The sequence below is a fragment of the Hyperolius riggenbachi genome, chromosome 5 (genome assembly GCF_040937935.1).
Source record: "Hyperolius riggenbachi isolate aHypRig1 chromosome 5, aHypRig1.pri, whole genome shotgun sequence".
NCBI classification, from domain to species: Eukaryota; Metazoa; Chordata; class Amphibia; order Anura; family Hyperoliidae; genus Hyperolius; species Hyperolius riggenbachi.
In genome coordinates this window covers 32,108,848-32,128,815 of record NC_090650.1, presented here as the reverse complement: position 1 = coordinate 32,128,815, position 19,968 = coordinate 32,108,848, and the positions used below count along the sequence as shown (strand labels likewise).

Below are 19,968 nucleotides of genomic sequence, written 5' to 3'. Positions count from 1 at the left end.
CTGACTGTGCACATTCTATAGGATTATGGCTGGTGCAGGGGCTCCTGACTGTGTACATTCTATAGGATTATGGCTGGTGCAGGGGCTCCTGACTGCGTACATTCTATAGGATTATGGCTGGTGCAGGGGCTCCTGACTGCGTACATTCTATAGGATTATGGCTGGTGCAGGGGCTCCTGACTGCGTACATTCTATAGGATTATGGCTGGTGCAGGGGCTCCTGACTGCGTACATTCTATAGGATTATGGCTGGTGCAGGGGCTCCAGACTGCATACATTCTATAGGATTATGGCCGATGCGAGGGATCCTGACTGTGTACATTCTATAGGATTATGGCTGGTGCAGGGCTCCTGACTGCGTACATTCTATAGGATTATGGCTGGTGCAGGGCTCCTGACTGCGTACATTCTATAGGATTATGGCCGGTGCAGGGGCTCCTGACTGCGTACATTCTATAGGATTATGGCTGGTGCAGGGGCTCCTGACTGCGTACATTCCATAGGATTATGGCAGGTGGAGGAGTTCTTGACTGCGTACATTCTATAGGATTATGGCTGGTGCAGGGGCTCCTGACTGCGCACATTCTATAGGATTATGGCTGGTGGAGGGGTTCTTGACTGCGTACATTCTATAGGATTATGGCTGGTACAGGGGCTCCTGACTGCGTACATTCTATAGGATTATGGCTGGTGTAGGGGTTCCTGACTGCATATATTCTGTAGGATTATGGCTGGTGAAGGGGCTCCTGACTGCGTACATTCTATAGGATTATGGCTGGTGCAGGGGCTCCTGACTGCATACATTCTATAGGGTTATGGCCGATGCAGGGGCTCCTGACTGCGTACATTCTATAGGATTATGGCTGGTACAGGGGCTCCTGACTGCATACATTCTATAGGATTATGGCTGGTGCAGGGGCTCCTGACTGCGTACATTCTATAGGATTATGGCTGGTGCAGGGGCTCCTGACTGCGTACATTCCATAGGAATATGGCTGGTGCAGGGGCTCCTGACTGCGTACATTCTATAGGATTATGGCTGGTGCAGGGGCTCCTGACTGCGTACATTCTATAGGATTATGGCTGGTGCAGGGGCTCCTGACTGCATACATTCTATAGGATTATGGCCGGTGCTGGGGCTCCTGACTGCGTACATTCTATAGGATTATGGCCGGTACAGGGCTCCTGACTGCGTACATTCTATAGGATTATGACTGGTGCAGGGGCTCCTGACTGCGTACATTCTATAGGATTATGGCTGGTGTAGGGGTTCCTGACTGCGTACATTCTATAGGATTATGGCTGGTGCAGGGGCTCCTGACTGTGTACATTCTATAGGATTATGGCCGGTACAGGGGCTCCTGACTGCGTACATTCTATAGGATTATGGCCGGTGCAGGGGCTCCTGACTGCGTACATTCTATAGGATTATGGCTGGTGCAGGGGCTCCTGACTGCGTACATTCTATAGGATTATGGCTGGTGCAGGGGCTCCTGACTGTGTACATTCTATAGGATTATGGCTGGTGAAGGGGCTCCTGATTGCGTACATTCTATAGGATTATGGCCGCTGCAGGGGCTCCTGACTGCATACATTCTATAGGATTATGTCTGGTGCAGGGGCTCCTGACTGCATACATTCTATAGGATTATGTCTGGTGCAGGGGCTCCTGACTGCATACATTCTATAGGATTATGGCCGGTGCAGGGCTCCTGACTGCGTACATTCTATAGGATTATGGCTGGTGAAGGGGCTCCTGACTGCGTACATTCTATAGGATTATATCTGGTGCAGGGGCTCCTGACTGCATACATTCTATAGGATTATGTCTGGTGCAGGGGCTCCTGAATGCGTACATTCTATAGGATTATGGCTGGTGCAGGGGCTCCTGACTGTGTACATTCTATAGGATTATGGCTGGTGCAGGGGCTCCTGACTGCGTACATTCTATAGGATTATGGCTGGTGCAGGGGCTCTTGACTGCATACATTCTATAGGATTATGGCTGGTGCAGGGGCTCCTGACTGCGTACATTCTATAGGATTATGGCTGGTGCAGGGGCTCCTGACTGTGTACATTCTATAGGATTATGGCTGGTGCAGGGGCTCCTGACTGCGTACATTCTATAGGATTATGGCTGGTGCAGGGGCTCCTGACTGCGTACATTCTATAGGATTATGGCTGGTGCAGGGGCTCCTGACTGCGTACATTCTATAGGATTATGGCTGGTGCAGGGGCTCCTGACTGCGTACATTCTATAGGATTATGGCTGGTGCAGGGGCTCCTGACTGCGTACATTCTATAGGATTATGGCCGATGCGAGGGATCCTGACTGTGTACATTCTATAGGATTATGGCTGGTGCAGGGCTCCTGACTGCGTACATTCTATAGGATTATGGCTGGTGCAGGGCTCCTGACTGCGTACATTCTATAGGATTATGGCCGGTGCAGGGGCTCCTGACTGCGTACATTCTATAGGATTATAGCTGGTACTAAGGGCTCCTGACTGCGTACATTCTATAGGATTATGGCTGGTGCAGGGGCTCCTGACTGCGTACATTCTATAGGATTATGGCTGGTGCAGGGGCTCCTGACTGGGTACATTCTATAGGATTATGGCCGGTACAGGGGCTCCTGACTGCGTACATTCTATAGGATTATGGCCGGTGCAGGGGCTCCTGACTGCGTACATTCTATAGGATTATGGCCGGTACAGGGGTTCTTGACTGCGTACATTCTATAGGATTATGGCTGTTGCAGGGGCTCCTGACTGCGCACATTCTATAGGATTATGGCTGGTGCAGGGGCTCCTGACTGCGTACATTCTATAGGATTATGGCTGGTGTAGGGGTTCCTGACTGCGTATATTCTGTAGGATTATGGCTGGTGAAGGGGCTCCTGACTGCGTACATTCTATAGGATTATGGCTGGTGCAGGGGCTCCTGACTGCGTACATTCTATAGGATTATGGCTGGTGCAGGGGCTCCTGACTGCATACATTCTATAGGGTTATGGCCGATGCAGGGGCTCCTGACTGCGTACATTCTATAGGATTATGGCTGGTGGAGGGGCTCCTGACTGCGTACATGCTATAGGATTATGGCTGGTACAGGGGCTCCTGACTGCGTACATTCTATAGGATTATGGCTGGTGCAGGGGCTCCTGACTGCATACATTCTATAGGATTATGGCTGTTGCAGGGGCTCCTGACTGCATACATTATATAGGATTATGGCCGGTGCAGGGGCTCCTGACTGCGTACATTCTATAGGATTATGGCTGGTACAGGGGCTCCTGACTGCGTACATTCTATAGGATTATGGCTGGTGCAAGGGCTCCTGACTGCGTACATTCTATAGGATTATGGCTGGTGCAGGGGCTCCTGACTGTGTACATTCTATAGGATTATGGCTGGTGCAGGGGCTCCTGACTGCGTACATTCTATAGGATTATGGCTGGTGCAGGGGCTCCTGACTGCATACATTCTATAGGATTATGGCCGGTGCTGGGGCTCCTGACTGCGTACATTCTATAGGATTATGGCCGGTACAGGGGCTCCTGACTGCGTACATTCTAAAGGATTATGGCCGGTACAGGGGCTCCTGACTGTGTACATTCTATAGGATTATGACTGGTGCAGGGGCTCCTGACTGCGTACATTCTATAGGATTATGGCTGGTGTAGGGGTTCCTGACTGCGTATATTCTGTAGGATTATGGCTGGTGCAGGGGCTCCTGACTGCGTACATTCTATAGGATTATGGCTGGTGAAGGGGCTCCTGACTGCGTACATTCTATAGGATTATGACTGGTGCAGGGGCTCCTGACTGCGTACATTCTATAGGATTATGGCTGGTGTAGGGGTTCCTGACTGCGTATATTCTGTAGGATTATGGCTGGTGAAGGGGCTCCTGACTGCGTACATTCTATAGGATTATGGCCGGTACAGGGGCTCCTGACTGCGTACATTCTATAGGATTATGGCCGGTGCAGGGGCTCCTGACTGCATACATTCTATAGGATTATGTCTGGTGCAGGGGCTCCTGACTGCATACATTCTATAGGATTATGTCTGGTGCAGGGGCTCCTGACTGCATACATTCTATAGGATTATGGCTGGTGCAGGGGCTCCTGACTGCGTACATTCTATAGGATTATGGCAGGTACAGGGGCTCCTGACTGCGTACATTCTATAGGGTTATGGCTGGTGGAGGGCTCCTGACTGCGTACATTATATAGGATTATGGCCGGTGCAGGGGCTCCTGACTGCGTACATTCTATAGGATTATGGCTGGTACAGGGGCTCCTGACTGCGTACATTCTATAGGATTATGGCTGGTGCAGGGGCTCCTGACTGCGTACATTCTATAGGATTATGGCTGGTGCAGGGGCTCCTGACTGCGTACATTCTATAGGATTATGGCTGGTGCAGGGGCTCCTGACTGTGCACATTCTATAGGATTATGGCTGGTGCAGGGGCTCCTGACTGCGTACATTCTATAGGATTATGGCTGGTGCAGGGGCTCCTGACTGCGTACATTCTATAGGATTATGGCAGGTACAGGGGCTCCTGACTGCGTACATTCTATAGGATTATGGCAGGTACAGGGGCTCCTGACTGTGCACATTCTATAGGATTATGGCTGGTGCAGGGGCTCCTTACTGCGTACATTCTATAGGATTATGGCTGGTGGAGGGGCTCCTGACTGCGTACATTCTATAGGATTATGGCTGGTGCAGGGGCTCCTGACTGTGTACATTCTATAGGATTATGGCTGGTGCAGGGGCTCCTGACTGTGTACATTCTATAGGATTATGGCTGGTACAGGGGCTCATGACTGCATACATTCTATAGGATTATGGCTGGTGCAGGGGCTCCTGACTGCGTACACTCTATAGGATTATGGCCGGTACAGGGGCTCCTGACTGCATACATTATATAGGATTATGGCCGGTGCAGGGGCTCCTGACTGCGTACATTCTATAGGATTATGTCTGGTGCAGGGGCTCCTGACTGCATACATTCTATAGGATTATGGCTGGTGCAGGGGCTCCTGACTGCGTACATTCTATAGGATTATGGCTGGTGGAGGGCTCCTGACTGCGTACATTCTATAGGATTATGTCTGGTGCAGGGGCTTCTGACTGCATACATTCTATAGGATTATGGCTGGTACAGGGGCTCTTGACTGCGTACATTCTATAGGATTATGGCTGGTGCAGGGCTCCTGACTGCGTACATTCTATAGGATTATAGGTGGTACAGGGGCTCCTGACTGCGTACATTCTATAGGATTATGGCTGGTGCAGGGGCTCCTGACTGCGTACATTCTATAGGATTATAGCTGGTACAGGGGCTCCTGACTGTATACATTCTATAGGATTATGGCTGGTGCAGGGGCTCCTGACTGCGTACATTCTATAGGATTATGGCTGGTGGAGGGGCTCCTGACTGCGTACACTCTATAGGATTATGACTGGTGTAGGGGTTCCTGACTGCGTACATTCTATAGGATTATGGCCGATGCAGGGGCTCCTGACTGCGCACATTCTATAGGATTATGGCTGGTGGAGGGGCTCCTGACTGCGTACATTCTATAGGATTATGGCTGGTGCAGGGGCTCCTGACTGCGTACATTCTATAGGATTATGGCTGGTGCAGGGGCTCTTGACTGCATACATTCTATAGGATTATGGCTGGTGCAGGGCTCCTGACTGCGTATTCTATAGGATTATGGCTGGTACAGGGGCTCCTTACTGCGTACATTCTATAGGATTATGGCTGGTGGAGGGGCTCCTGACTGCGTACATTCTATAGGATTATGGCTGGTGCAGGGGCTCCTGACTGTGTACATTCTATAGGATTATGGCTGGTGCAGGGGCTCCTGACTGTGTACATTCTATAGGATTATGGCTGGTACAGGGGCTCATGACTGCATACATTCTATAGGATTATGGCTGGTGCAGGGGCTCCTGACTGCGTACACTCTATAGGATTATGGCCGGTACAGGGGCTCCTGACTGCATACATTATATAGGATTATGGCCGGTGCAGGGGCTCCTGACTGCCTACATTCTATAGGATTATGTCTGGTGCAGGGGCTCCTGACTGCATACATTCTATAGGATTATGGCTGGTGCAGGGGCTCCTGACTGCGTACATTCTATAGGATTATGGCTGGTGGAGGGCTCCTGACTGTGTACATTCTATAGGATTATGTCTGGTGCAGGGGCTCCTGACTGCATACATTCTATAGGATTATGGCTGGTACAGGGGCTCTTGACTGCGTACATTCTATAGGGTTATGGCTGGTGGAGGGCTCCTGACTGCGTACATTATATAGGATTATGGCCGGTGCAGGGGCTCCTGACTGCGTACATTCTATAGGATTATGGCTGGTACAGGGGCTCCTGACTGCGTACATTCTATAGGATTATGGCTGGTGCAGGGGCTCCTGACTGCGTACATTCTATAGGATTATGGCTGGTGCAGGGGCTCCTGACTGCGTACATTCTATAGGATTATGGCTGGTGCAGGGGCTCCTGACTGTGCACATTCTATAGGATTATGGCTGGTGCAGGGGCTCCTGACTGCGTACATTCTATAGGATTATGGCTGGTGCAGGGGCTCCTGACTGCGTACATTCTATAGGATTATGGCAGGTACAGGGGCTCCTGACTGCGTACATTCTATAGGATTATGGCAGGTACAGGGGCTCCTGACTGTGCACATTCTATAGGATTATGGCTGGTGCAGGGGCTCCTTACTGCGTACATTCTATAGGATTATGGCTGGTGGAGGGGCTCCTGACTGCGTACATTCTATAGGATTATGGCTGGTGCAGGGGCTCCTGACTGTGTACATTCTATAGGATTATGGCTGGTGCAGGGGCTCCTGACTGTGTACATTCTATAGGATTATGGCTGGTACAGGGGCTCATGACTGCATACATTCTATAGGATTATGGCTGGTGCAGGGGCTCCTGACTGCGTACACTCTATAGGATTATGGCCGGTACAGGGGCTCCTGACTGCATACATTATATAGGATTATGGCCGGTGCAGGGGCTCCTGACTGCGTACATTCTATAGGATTATGTCTGGTGCAGGGGCTCCTGACTGCATACATTCTATAGGATTATGGCTGGTGCAGGGGCTCCTGACTGCGTACATTCTATAGGATTATGGCTGGTGGAGGGCTCCTGACTGCGTACATTCTATAGGATTATGTCTGGTGCAGGGGCTTCTGACTGCATACATTCTATAGGATTATGGCTGGTACAGGGGCTCTTGACTGCGTACATTCTATAGGATTATGGCTGGTGCAGGGCTCCTGACTGCGTACATTCTATAGGATTATAGGTGGTACAGGGGCTCCTGACTGCGTACATTCTATAGGATTATGGCTGGTGCAGGGGCTCCTGACTGCGTACATTCTATAGGATTATAGCTGGTACAGGGGCTCCTGACTGTATACATTCTATAGGATTATGGCTGGTGCAGGGGCTCCTGACTGCGTACATTCTATAGGATTATGGCTGGTGGAGGGGCTCCTGACTGCGTACACTCTATAGGATTATGACTGGTGTAGGGGTTCCTGACTGCGTACATTCTATAGGATTATGGCCGATGCAGGGGCTCCTGACTGCGCACATTCTATAGGATTATGGCTGGTGGAGGGGCTCCTGACTGCGTACATTCTATAGGATTATGGCTGGTGCAGGGGCTCCTGACTGCGTACATTCTATAGGATTATGGCTGGTGCAGGGGCTCTTGACTGCATACATTCTATAGGATTATGGCTGGTGCAGGGCTCCTGACTGCGTATTCTATAGGATTATGGCTGGTACAGGGGCTCCTTACTGCGTACATTCTATAGGATTATGGCTGGTGGAGGGGCTCCTGACTGCGTACATTCTATAGGATTATGGCTGGTGCAGGGGCTCCTGACTGTGTACATTCTATAGGATTATGGCTGGTGCAGGGGCTCCTGACTGTGTACATTCTATAGGATTATGGCTGGTACAGGGGCTCATGACTGCATACATTCTATAGGATTATGGCTGGTGCAGGGGCTCCTGACTGCGTACACTCTATAGGATTATGGCCGGTACAGGGGCTCCTGACTGCATACATTATATAGGATTATGGCCGGTGCAGGGGCTCCTGACTGCCTACATTCTATAGGATTATGTCTGGTGCAGGGGCTCCTGACTGCATACATTCTATAGGATTATGGCTGGTGCAGGGGCTCCTGACTGCGTACATTCTATAGGATTATGGCTGGTGGAGGGCTCCTGACTGTGTACATTCTATAGGATTATGTCTGGTGCAGGGGCTCCTGACTGCATACATTCTATAGGATTATGGCTGGTACAGGGGCTCTTGACTGCGTACATTCTATAGGATTATGGCTGGTGCAGGGCTCCTGACTGCGTACATTCTATAGGATTATAGGTGGTACAGGGGCTCCTGACTGCGTACATTCTATAGGATTATGGCTGGTGCAGGGGCTCCTGACTGCGTACATTCTATAGGATTATAGCTGGTACAGGGGCTCCTGACTGTATACATTCTATAGGATTATGGCTGGTGCAGGGGCTCCTGACTGCGTACATTCTATAGGATTATGGCTGGTGGAGGGGCTCCTGACTGCGTACACTCTATAGGATTATGGCTGGTGTAGGGGTTCCTGACTGCGTACATTCTATAGGATTATGGCCGATGCAGGGGCTCCTGACTGCGCACATTCTATAGGATTATGGCTGGTGGAGGGGCTCCTGACTGCGTACATTCTATAGGATTATGGCTGGTGCAGGGGCTCCTGACTGCGTACATTCTATAGGATTATGGCTGGTGCAGGGGCTCTTGACTGCATACATTCTATAGGATTATGGCTGGTGCAGGGCTCCTGACTGCGTATTCTATAGGATTATGGCTGGTACAGGGGCTCCTGACTGCGTACATTCTATAGGATTATGGCCGGTGCAGGGGCTCCTGACTGCGTACATTCTATAGGATTATGGCCGGTGGAGGGGCTCCTGACTGCGTACACTCTATAGGATTATGGCTGGTGCAGGGGCTCCTGACTGCATACATTCTATAGGATTATGGCTGGTGCAGGGGCTCCTGACTGCGTACATTCTATAGGGTTATGGCTGGTGCAGGGGCTCCTGACTGCATACATTCTATAGGATTATGGCTGGTACAGGGGCTCCTGACTGCGTTAAATTAAACTAAACTAATTCTAAAAAGTGCTAGATGCGTGTAGGAAAAAAAAAATTATGCAAATCGGCCCAGCGGGGCCTGAGAAATCTTCCTGCGCAGGTTACCCCGAGCTGAGCTCGGGATAACCGGCAAGGAGGTTAAAGGATACCTGAGGTGACATGTGACATGATGAGATAGACATGGGTATGTACAGTGCCTAGCACACAATTATCTATGCTGTGTTCCTTATTTTCTTTCTCTGTCTGAAAGAATTAAATATCAGGTATGTAAAGTGGCTGATTCAGACAGGAAGTGACTACAGTGTGACCCTGTGATAAGAAATTCCAACTATAAAACACTTTCCTAGCAGAAAATGGCTTCTGAGTGCAGGAAAGAGATAAAAAGGGCAAATAGTTCATAATTTTAGCTCTGGCATACTTAAATTAATGTGTCACTGAGCAAAAACAATAAAACAGTAAAAACTTAAAAAGTAGATTTAAATATAAAATAAAACTGTGGAATATCTTAAAAAGTCATTTTTAGGAGAAGGAGGATAGATACAATTGTTTGTTTCATTAGTTTATTTTCGCTTCGGGTGTCCTTTAACCTGCTTCTATGGCCAGCTCAGTTCCATGACCTCAATCCTATTGAGCATTTGTGGGATGAAGTCGAAATGTCACATCAAAGCTTGGAAACGCTAATTCTAATAAATAATAAAATCTAATCTGACCGAACTTAGAGCTGCCGTTATGTCAGCATGGGTCAGCATTCCTCAGCAACGGTATCAGCAGCATCTTGTGGAGTTCATGCCGAGAAGAATATCGGCTGTGATCAGAGCTAAAGGTGGACCAACTCCTTATTAGAGACATTAGTCTCTCATTTTTTGGTGTGAAGGAGATACAGGATACGGTACCTGCCTGCCTGGAGTGATGGGACACAGAATAAGAAGCACCTACCTCTCTGGAGTTCCAGCGTCTGTCATGGTCTCAGCGATGTGTCTCCTGTTACGTTACCTGTCTGTAAGAATAAAGGAGGCTGGTGGCGTCACATGCACCCTGCAGTGCTGGAGGTTAGGGAGAGGGTGCACACACGGGTGGGGGTGTTAGAGAGACTCCCTGGGGTGCCGGGGTGGTCAGGGAGACAGAGCAGGATTCGCACACATCCTCGATGTCAGGAGGAGGAGGCAGTGCAGGAATGATGAACAACCTGGGAAGGGGGGGGGGGGGGGAGAGATCACACAAAGAGCACCATTTATTCTTACCTAATCTATTACCTGCTGCCTTCTTCATGGAACATTACTGCTTACGGCATTTTATAAGTAATTTCCTTCACGTTCAGGGAGTGCGGTTTGCTCTTACCTTGCAGCGCTGGGGTCCTGGCTTCAAACCCTACCAGAAACACACCGGCCCTTATTCAATTTTTCTCCGAAGTGATATTTTCACACCTTATTAATGAACATGCTTTTAAACCACAAACAGGCAAGAAAACACTTGCCAATTCTGACAGCACTTTTCACCTACTCTTCCGAATGCAGAGTGCTAAAAAGTAACATTAAAACTGATCTCCTAAGTGAAAACTTAAGAGAGAGTGAATTGAATAAGGACACGGCATACAGGGGCAGAAGAGGCTGTTTTTACAAAGATACTAAACCAAAAAAGCAGCCCCTGGAAGGTACTTACCTCGGGAGGGGGAAGCTTCCGGATCCAGCGCTGGCAGCCCCCGAAAAACAAGAATGTCGACCATGGCACAGTAGCAGCTAAAATATTTACCTTCTGCACTCCAGCACAGGCGTGGCTTTCCAATTGGCTCTGGCGCAAATAGCCTGTGCAGTAGAGCGGACCCGACTGGGCTCAGCTATTTCCACCGGAGCCCATCGGAAATCTGCTACTACAGCTGCACGGGAACGTAGAAGGTAAATATTAACATTGCCGCTGTTTGGGGGCTGCCAGAGCTGGATCCCGGAGGGGGAAGTCTCTTTAGGATCCAGAGGCTCCCACCTCCCGAAGTAAGTACCCCCCATGGGGTGATTTTTTTTTTTTTTTTTACAGATTTGGACCTGAACTCAGACCTCTTCTCTGCTCTAAAAGATACTCAACAGCATAATAACCTTTAAAGGGAACCAGAGACGAAGCACCCTCATGTATTTTACCATCTCTATCAGTGGTAACATTAGAGAAAACACCTACCCTGTTTTCTGTTTCATTCTGCACTGCTCAGCCTGCTTCTTATAAGCCCTGATAAAATCCCCCACTGAGCATTCAGTCTGGCTTTGCTCAGGAATCATTATAGCTGAGTTATTATAGCAGAGCCAGAAGGGGGCAGGCTTGGGATTGAAAAGACATCAGAGAAGACAGACTCAGCTACAATGATTCCTGAGCAAAGCCAGACTAAATGCTCAGTCTGGGATTTTATCAGGGCTGATAACAAGCAGGCTGGGCAGTGAAGAATGTGGGTGCACACATGGCCAAACTGCGCATGCGTCGATTGAAGCCAAATTAAGAATTTACTGAACCAGCTAGCGGAGGATCGAGGCGGAGCCTTGGGCCTGAAGAAGCCCGAGGTGCGTTCATTTTTTTCCTTCTTATCTCAGGTACACTTTAACTAAGGTTGTACTGTTTGATGCTGTGCCACTGACAGAAGTAAATTCTTTGCTACATTCGATTGATTAACTGTCTGGCATTGTTTGGACTTCATTAGCTGGCTGTGCTGGGGTCATCGTTCTGGTAACGCTGGAAGCACAAACAAGAAAGTTTCTTCTAATTCCTATTCAATAACCAATCCAATGTCACTTCCTGGAAATTCTGATTTAAAGGGAGCCCAAGTAAGAGGGGTATGGAGGCTGCCATACGTATTTCCTTTTAAACAATACCAGTTGTCTGGCTATCCTGCTGATCCTCTGCCTCTAAAGTCCACCCCCCCCCCGTGCTGAGTGCAGCCACCCTCTACATCGTTGCCGCACAGCTCCACTCTCTGCATCAAGGCCGCACAGTAGCTGTGTGAGCCCGCCCATGCATGCGCAGTAGCATGGAGCCCTCGGGTCTGACTTAATGCGCATACCGGCTCGGGAGGCTATTGTGTGGCCATGATGCAGAGAGGGGATCATCAGATGTCTTCTCGCTAATCTTCCAGGGGCCACGCTCTGCGATGGGGACAGCAAACCACCGAGGAAAGCCATAGGATCCTGAGGTTTCCCTCTCTTTAGGTAAGTATCTCATTGTGTACCCGAGCTTTGGCTCATGTACACTTCAATGATACAGAATTGGGGAGTGTCAAGGTTAATTAATTACCTAATCCGGCACAATTCAGTCAGTAAGGTGAGCGCTCTGTCCCCCTTGGAAATATGGCTGTGGCAGGTTTTTTTCAAACCTTGATCACACCACTGAAAAAGTGCCCCATACCCAAACTACCCACTCAGTTATTTTTGCTGATACTCAGTGTTGACCACCAACCAGTGACGCCATATTTACAGGTAAGTCCACTGCAATCCAGACCAAACACAACTCTAAACACAGGCGTGCAATGCTCCAAAACATTGTTTTCAAAATGTGACCTTTCTTTTTAGGATGTGACAGAGGGGCTTCAAGACCACAGCTCAAGTGCAAAAAAAAAAAAAAAAAAAAAAAAGCTCCGTGAATGAAAACCTAAAAGTGGCAATGATGGTTTTATTATTATTATTAATTGTATTTATAAAGCGCCAACATATTACGCAGCAACGCACATGTCATGTACAGGTGAAACTCGAAATATTAGAACATAATTTTTTCAGTAATTCATCTTTGAAGGTGAAACTAATACATGAAATAGGCACCCTATGTAGGTGTTTTGGAAAAATTAGCTGATTAGAGTCTGATACTTTGAGCCTAAAATATTGAACCTTTTCACATTATTCTGATGGTCTGAGATTTCGATTTTGGGGTTCTCATAAGCTGTAAGCCATAATCATCACAACAAATAAAAGCTTGAAATACAGGTAGCAGGTAGTCCCCGACTTACAAACGCCGACCTACGAACGGCATGGATTTTGTGTTTTCATGGGAACAAGTCAAAACTTTTTTAAAAAAAATTGGACGTGTAGTTTTTGAGAAAATCGATTTAAAAAAAATTCTAAATAAAAATGGCTTTTAAACTTGTATAAGCAGGTACAGGGGGCAGAGGTGACACAGAGGGAGACACTAAAGGCACAGAGGAGGTACAGGGGACAGAGATGGCACAATGTTCCGACTTAAGAACAGATTCAGGTTAAGAAGGAACCTACAGTCCCCATCTCATTCGGTAACCAGGGACTACCTGTATCTTGCTTTGCAGGTAATGAGTCTATTTCATATATTGGTTTAACCTTTTAACTGACTGAAATAAATGGACTTTTGCACAATAAAGTTTCACCTGTACATGTCATGTGTCACAACCATCATTGCCACTTTTAGGTTTTTATTCACAAAGCTTTTTTTTGCATTGTCATTTTTGTATTCTAATTTTTGGAGTTTCACCTGCAGGTGCACACAGATCACAAGCGTTGTCACCAGATTCCCCATATACGCTTTACCCATGTTTACTCCTCAGAGACGTGAACCTCATGCCTCTGAGGCATTTGTTCTTGTGACATGATTGTCTCGGTGACTGGCTGATGACGGCGTGACAGTTTTGATTACACATCATCAAGTCTTCTCACAGCAGGTGTTTCTTTGCCTTATCAAAATAAATATTTCTGCAGCCCCAACCAAGCTCAAAAGTACTCAAAACAACCAACAACAACAAAAAAAAAAAAGCGGTTTTAACTTAGTGAACAGCAGTTGCTCAGTCTAACTGCCAAAATAGTGTGCAAATGAGTAGGGAAGCTGGCGGACATCTTTGAACAGATCCTTTCCAGGGAGAGTTTTTGTAAAGAATGAAGGTAGTACTGAGAAGGCCACATGACAAGATGGACTAGTCCAAAATCTGTCAGATCTTTTAGCTTTTTACTAACTTTAAAGGATACCCGAAGTGACGTGTAACATAATTAGATAGACATGTGTATGTACAGTGCCTAGCACACAAACAACTATGCTGTGTTCCTTTTTCTTTCTTTCTCTGCCTAAAAGAGTTAAATATCAGGTATGTAAGTGGCTGACTCAGTCCTGACTCAGACAGGAAGTGACTACAGTGTGACCCTCAGTGATAAGTAATTCCAACTATAAAACAGTTTCCTACTAGCAGCAGACTATGGCTTCTGAGAGCAGGAAAGAGATAAAAAGGGACAGTAGTTCATAGATTTTAGCTCTGGCATACTTTAATGAATGTGTCATTGGGCAAAAACAATAAAACAGTTTAAACTTAAAAAGTAGATTTAAACATAAAATAAAACTGTGGAATATCTTAAAAAGTCATTTTTAGGAGAAGGAAGATAAATTCAATCGTTTATTCATTAGTTTATTTTAGCTTTGGGTGTCCTTTAAAGTGTACCCAAGATTAGGGGCGTAACAATCAGCCCTGGGGGAAGCTGACCCTGGCTATACTGGGGACACCCATGATTGGCTATACTGTGGGCACCCATGCCTGGCTATACTAGGGACACCTATACCTGGCTATACTGGGGACACCCATGCCTGGCTATACTGGGGACACAAATTCTGAGAGAAGAAGAAGATAGAAAAAGTTCAATAGTTCACTTATAATATTTTCACTCTGGGCCACTTAATAGGCTGGCACTGAGCAAAGACAACAAAACATTCACTCTACTTTGTAAATGTTTAACCACTTTACCCCCCGCGGTACGGATTTCTTCGTCCCTTTTTCCACCCTTATAAAACCAAGGGACGGAGAAATCCGTACCTCCCATGCTACCGCAGCTGTCCGCGCTCCCGCCGCTCGTGCACGCCGACGCCCGCTCGCCCGGAGATCAATGAACGGGAAAATCCATTCCCGTTCGTTGATCTAAGCCCCCGCAATGATCTGCTGCTTCTATGAGAAACAGCGCGATCATTGTGATTTTCCCAGCCTCATAGTGCTTCCTGTAAGCATCCGGAAGCGTTGCATGAACACAAACTCACTGTGGCCATCCTGTGGCCAAATAGTAAAACTACACCCTAAAGCATTTTACATATACAAATACTAGGGATGGGACGAATCCACAATTTCTTTGAATCCGAATCCGGATTCTAATCTAAAAAGGTTCTCGAATATCTCGAACCTTTCGAATCCCGAATCTAACGAATCCTGCACATAAGAATTGTGCGATCCATGCAATAGTTGCCGCACTATAGGTAGCTAGGTAAAGGTGTCTTCAGTATAGCTAGCAAGGTATAGGGGCCTTCACTATAGGTTGCAAGGTATAGTGGCCTTCAGTATAGGCAGCAGGGTATAGTGGCCTTCAGTATAGGCAGCAGGGTATAGGGGTCTTCAGTATAGGCAGCAGGGTATAGGGGTCTTCAGTATAGGCAGCAGGGTATAGGGGTCTTCAGTATAGGCAGCAGGGTATAGGGGTCTTCAGTATAGGCAGCAGGGTATAGGGGTCTTCAGTATAGGCAGCAGGGTATAGGGGTCTTCAGTATAGGCAGCAGGGTATAGGGGTCTTCAGTATAGGCAGCAGGGTATAGGGGGCTTCAGTATAGGTAGCAGGGTATAGGGGGCTTCAGTATAGGTAGCAGGGTATAGGGGCCTTCAGTATAGGCAGCAGGGTATAGGGGCCTTCAGTATAGGTAGCAGAGTATAGGGGGCTTCAGTATAGGTAGCAGGGTATAGGGGCCTTCAGTATAGGTAGCAGAGTATAGGGGCCTTCAGTATAGGTAGCAGGGTATAGGGGCCTTCAGTATAGGTAGCAGGGTATAGGGGCCTTCAGTATAGGTAGCAGGGTATAGGGGCCTTCAGTATAGGTAGCCGGCTATGGGGGTGCTTCAGTATAGGTAACAGGCTATGGGGGCTTCAGTATAGGTAGCCGGCTATGGGGGTGCTTCAGTATAGGTAACAGGCTATGGGGGGCTTCAGTATAGGTAGCAGGCTATGGGGGGCTTCAGTATAGTTAGCAGGCTATGGGGGTGCTTCAGTATAGGTAACAGGCTATGGGGGGCTTCAGTATAGGTAGCAGGCTATGGGGGGGGCTTCAGTATAGGTAGCAGGCTATGGGGGTGCTTCAGTATAGGTAACAGGCTATGGGGGGCTTCCGTATAGGTAGCAGGCTATGGGGGGCTTCAGTATAGTTAGCAGGCTATGGGGGTGCTTCAGTATAGGTAACAGGCTATGGGGGGCTTCAGTATAGGTAGCAGGCTATGGAGGGGCTTCAGTATAGGTAGCAGGATATGGGGGTGCTTCAGTATGGGGGGCTTCAGCATAGTTAGCAGGCTATGGGGGGCTTTAGTATAGGTAGCATGCTATGGGGGGCTTCAGTATGGGGGGCTTCAGTATAGTTAGCAGGCTATGGGGGCTTTAGTATAGGTAACAGGCTATGGGGGCTTCAGTATAGGTAGCAGGCTATGGGGGGGGGGGGCTTCAGTATAGGTAGCAGGCTATGGGGGGCTTCAGTATGGGGGGCTTCAGCATAGTTAGCAGGCTATGGGGGGCTTTAGTATAGGTAGCAGGCTATGGGGGGCTTCAGTATAGATAGCAGGCTATGGGGGGCTTCAGTATAGATAGCAGGCTATGGGGGCTTTAGTATAGGTAGCAGGCTATGGGGGGCTTCAGTATAGATAGCAGGCTATGGGGGGCTTCAGTATAGATAGCAGGCTATGGGGGGCTTTGTATGGGGGCTTCAGTATAGATAGCAGGCTATGGGGGCTTCTTATGGGTGGCACATATTCTCCTCCCTCCCCCCGCAGCCTCCTCCACTTGTCCCCCTGCATACATAAGGAGAAGCAGCCTCTCAACCTCCAGCATCAGCGTGGAGCCCGGAGCGGCAGACTTCTCCCTTCACTTCCTGGTTCCCCCTAGTGGCCACCTGACCGGCTCTTACTGATGACGCGTAGTAAGAGCCGGTCACTAGGGGGAATAAGGAAGTGTGCAGGAGGTCTGCCGCTCCGGGCTCCACGCTGGAGGTGAGAGGCTGCTTCCTCTTATTTATGCGGCGGGCGAGCGGAGGCGGCTGCGGGGAGCGGGAGGAGGACAATTGCGAGCGGGGGAAGCGGCGGATGCGCGGCGATGCAGCGTCGGGATTCGGCGAACGGAAAATGGCGTCGGGATTCGAGTCCACGAATCTCGAATATTTCCTAATATTCGAGGGATTCGTGGATTCGCCGGATTCGTCGTCCCATCCCTACTAATTACACAATAAATTAACTCATTACCTCCCACACTCCCCCTTTTTTTTTTGTAATTAAAAAAAAAAAATAGAATAAAAAACAAAAACATAAATAGTTACCTTAGGGACTGAACTTTTTAAATATTTATGTCAAGAGGGTATAACACTGTTACTTTATAAACTACAGGCTTGTAATTAGGGATGGATGCAAAACTAAAAAAAATGCACCTTTATTTCCAAATAAAATATTGGCGCCAAACATTGTGATAGGGACAAATGGGCAAATACATTTCATGGGTTTTAATTACAGTAGCATGCATTATTTAAAAACTATAATGGCCGAAAACTGAAAAATAATAATTTTTCCCCACATTTTTTCCTATTTTCCCATTAAAACACATTTAGAATAAAATAATTCTTGGCATAATGTCCGACCTAAAGAAAGTCTAATTGATGGCGAAAAAAACAAGATATAGTTCATTTCATTGCGATAAGTAATAATAAAGTTATAGACGAATGAATGGAAGGAGCGCTGAAAGGTGAAAATTGCTCTGGTGTTCAAGGGGTAAAACCCCTCAGTGGTGAAATGGTTAAATACAGGGAGTGCAGAATTATTAGGCAAGTTGTATTTTTGAGGAATAATTTTATTATTGAACAACAACCATGTTCTCAATGAACCCAAAAAACTAATTAATATCAAAGCTGAATATTTTTGAAAGTAGTTTTTAGTTTGTTTTTAGTTTTAGCTATTTTGGGGGGATATCTGTGTGTGCAGGTGACTATTGCTGTGCATAATTATTAGGCAACTTAACAAAAAACAAATATATACCCATTTGAATTATTTATTTTTACCAGTGAAACCAATATAACATCTCAACATTCACAAATATACATTTCTGCCATTCAAAAACAAAACAAAAACAATCAGTGACCAATATAGCCACCTTTCTTTGCAAGGACACTCAAAAGCCTGCCATCCATGGATTCTGTCAGTGTTTTGATCTGTTCACCATCAACATTGCGTGCAGCAGCAACCACAGCCTCCTAGACACTGTTCAGAGAGGTGTACTGTTTTCCCTCCTTGTAAATCTCACATTTTATGATGGACCACAGGTTCTCAATGGGGTTCAGATCAGGTGAACAAGGAGGCCATGTCATTAGTTTTTCTTCTTTTATACCCTTTCTTGCCAGCCACGCTGTGGAGTACATGGCTGCCTGTGATGGAGCATTGTCCTGCATGAAAATCATGTTTTTCTTGAAGGATGCAGACTTCTTCCTGTACCACTGCTTGAAGAAGGTGTCTTCCAGAAACTGGCAGTAGGACTGGGAGTTGAGCTTGACTCCATCCTCAACCCAAAAAGGCCCCACAAGCTCATCTTTGATGATACCAACCCAAACCAGTACTCCACCTCCACCTTGCTGGCGTCTGAGTTGGACTGGAGCTCTCTGCCCTTTACCAATCCAGCCACGGGCCCATCCATCTGGCCCATCAAGAGTCACTCTCATTTCATCAGTCCATAAAACCTTAGAAAAATCAGTCTTGAGATATTTCTTGGCCCAGTCTTGACGTTTCAGCTTGTGTGTCTTGTTCAGTGGTGGTCGTCTTTCAGCCTTTCTTACCTTGGCCATGTCTCTGAGTATTGCACACCTTGTGCTTTTGGGCACTCCAGTGATGTTGCAGCTCTGAAATATGGCCAAACTGGTGGCAAGTGGCATCTTGGCAGCTGCACGCTTGACTTTTCTCAGTTCATAGGCAGTTATTTTGCATCTTGGTTTTTCCACACGCTTCTTGCGACCCTGTAGACTATTTTGATTGAAACTCTTGATTGTTCGATGATCACGCTTCAGAAGCTTTGCAATTTTATGAGTGCTGCATCCCTCTGCAAGATATCACACTATTTTTGACTTTTCTGAGCCTGTTAAGTCTTTCTTTTGACCCATTTTGCCAAAGGAAAGGAAGTTGCCTAATAATTACGGTATGCACACCTGATATGGGGTGTTGATGTCATTAGACCACACCCCTTCTCATTACAGAGATGCACATCACCTAATATGCTTAATTGGTAGTAGGCTTTCGAGCCTATACAGCTTGGAGTAAGACAACATGCATAAAGAGGATGATGTGGTCAAAATACTCATTTGCCTAATAATTCTACACTCCCTGTATATGTTACGGCCAGAACCCGAAGTGTGGCCACTTCTAGTTCTGGCCGGCCAATATGCGAAGTGGCCGCAGCGCTGCGGCCAATGTGAGAAATGTAATGTTTACAGCCGTCTCGCCCGGCCAAATTGATGACAAACTTGCTTAATTTAATGAAATGTAGCCGGCGGCAATGTCATAGAATAGATGAAGCCGCCGGCTTTCGCGCACTGCCTCTCCCCGATCCCCCCTCCCTCCTCTCGCCGCCTCCCATTACAATACGTAGCAGCCGGGCGGGGACATGCAGCCGGAGAGTCGTTCGTCGCAGCAGGGGCAGCAGAGCGGGGGAGGCTGCAGACATCGCTTCTGCCAGCACCCGCTCTGCAGGAACGGCAGGATTCCCCTGCCGCGACGA

General features: G+C 47.6%; 1 protein-coding gene across 5 annotated transcripts in view; it reads right to left on the bottom strand.

Moving 5' to 3' along the window:
• Positions 1-19,968, bottom strand: part of NOS3 (nitric oxide synthase 3) — a 242,706-nt gene that overhangs the window by 123,261 nt on the left and 99,477 nt on the right. For 2 of the 5 annotated variants that reach the window (XM_068235392.1, XM_068235395.1), the window contains exon 1: positions 10,164-10,204. The exons of 2 other annotated variants lie outside the window; for them this stretch is intronic. In XM_068235392.1, the coding sequence (XP_068091493.1) occupies positions 10,164-10,189 (26 nt within the window). In that variant the 5' untranslated portion in view covers positions 10,190-10,204. Of the gene's footprint in view, positions 1-10,163; positions 10,205-10,468; positions 10,526-19,968 lie in introns of those variants that run through there. One more of the 5 variants, XM_068235397.1, reaches the window with a different exon arrangement.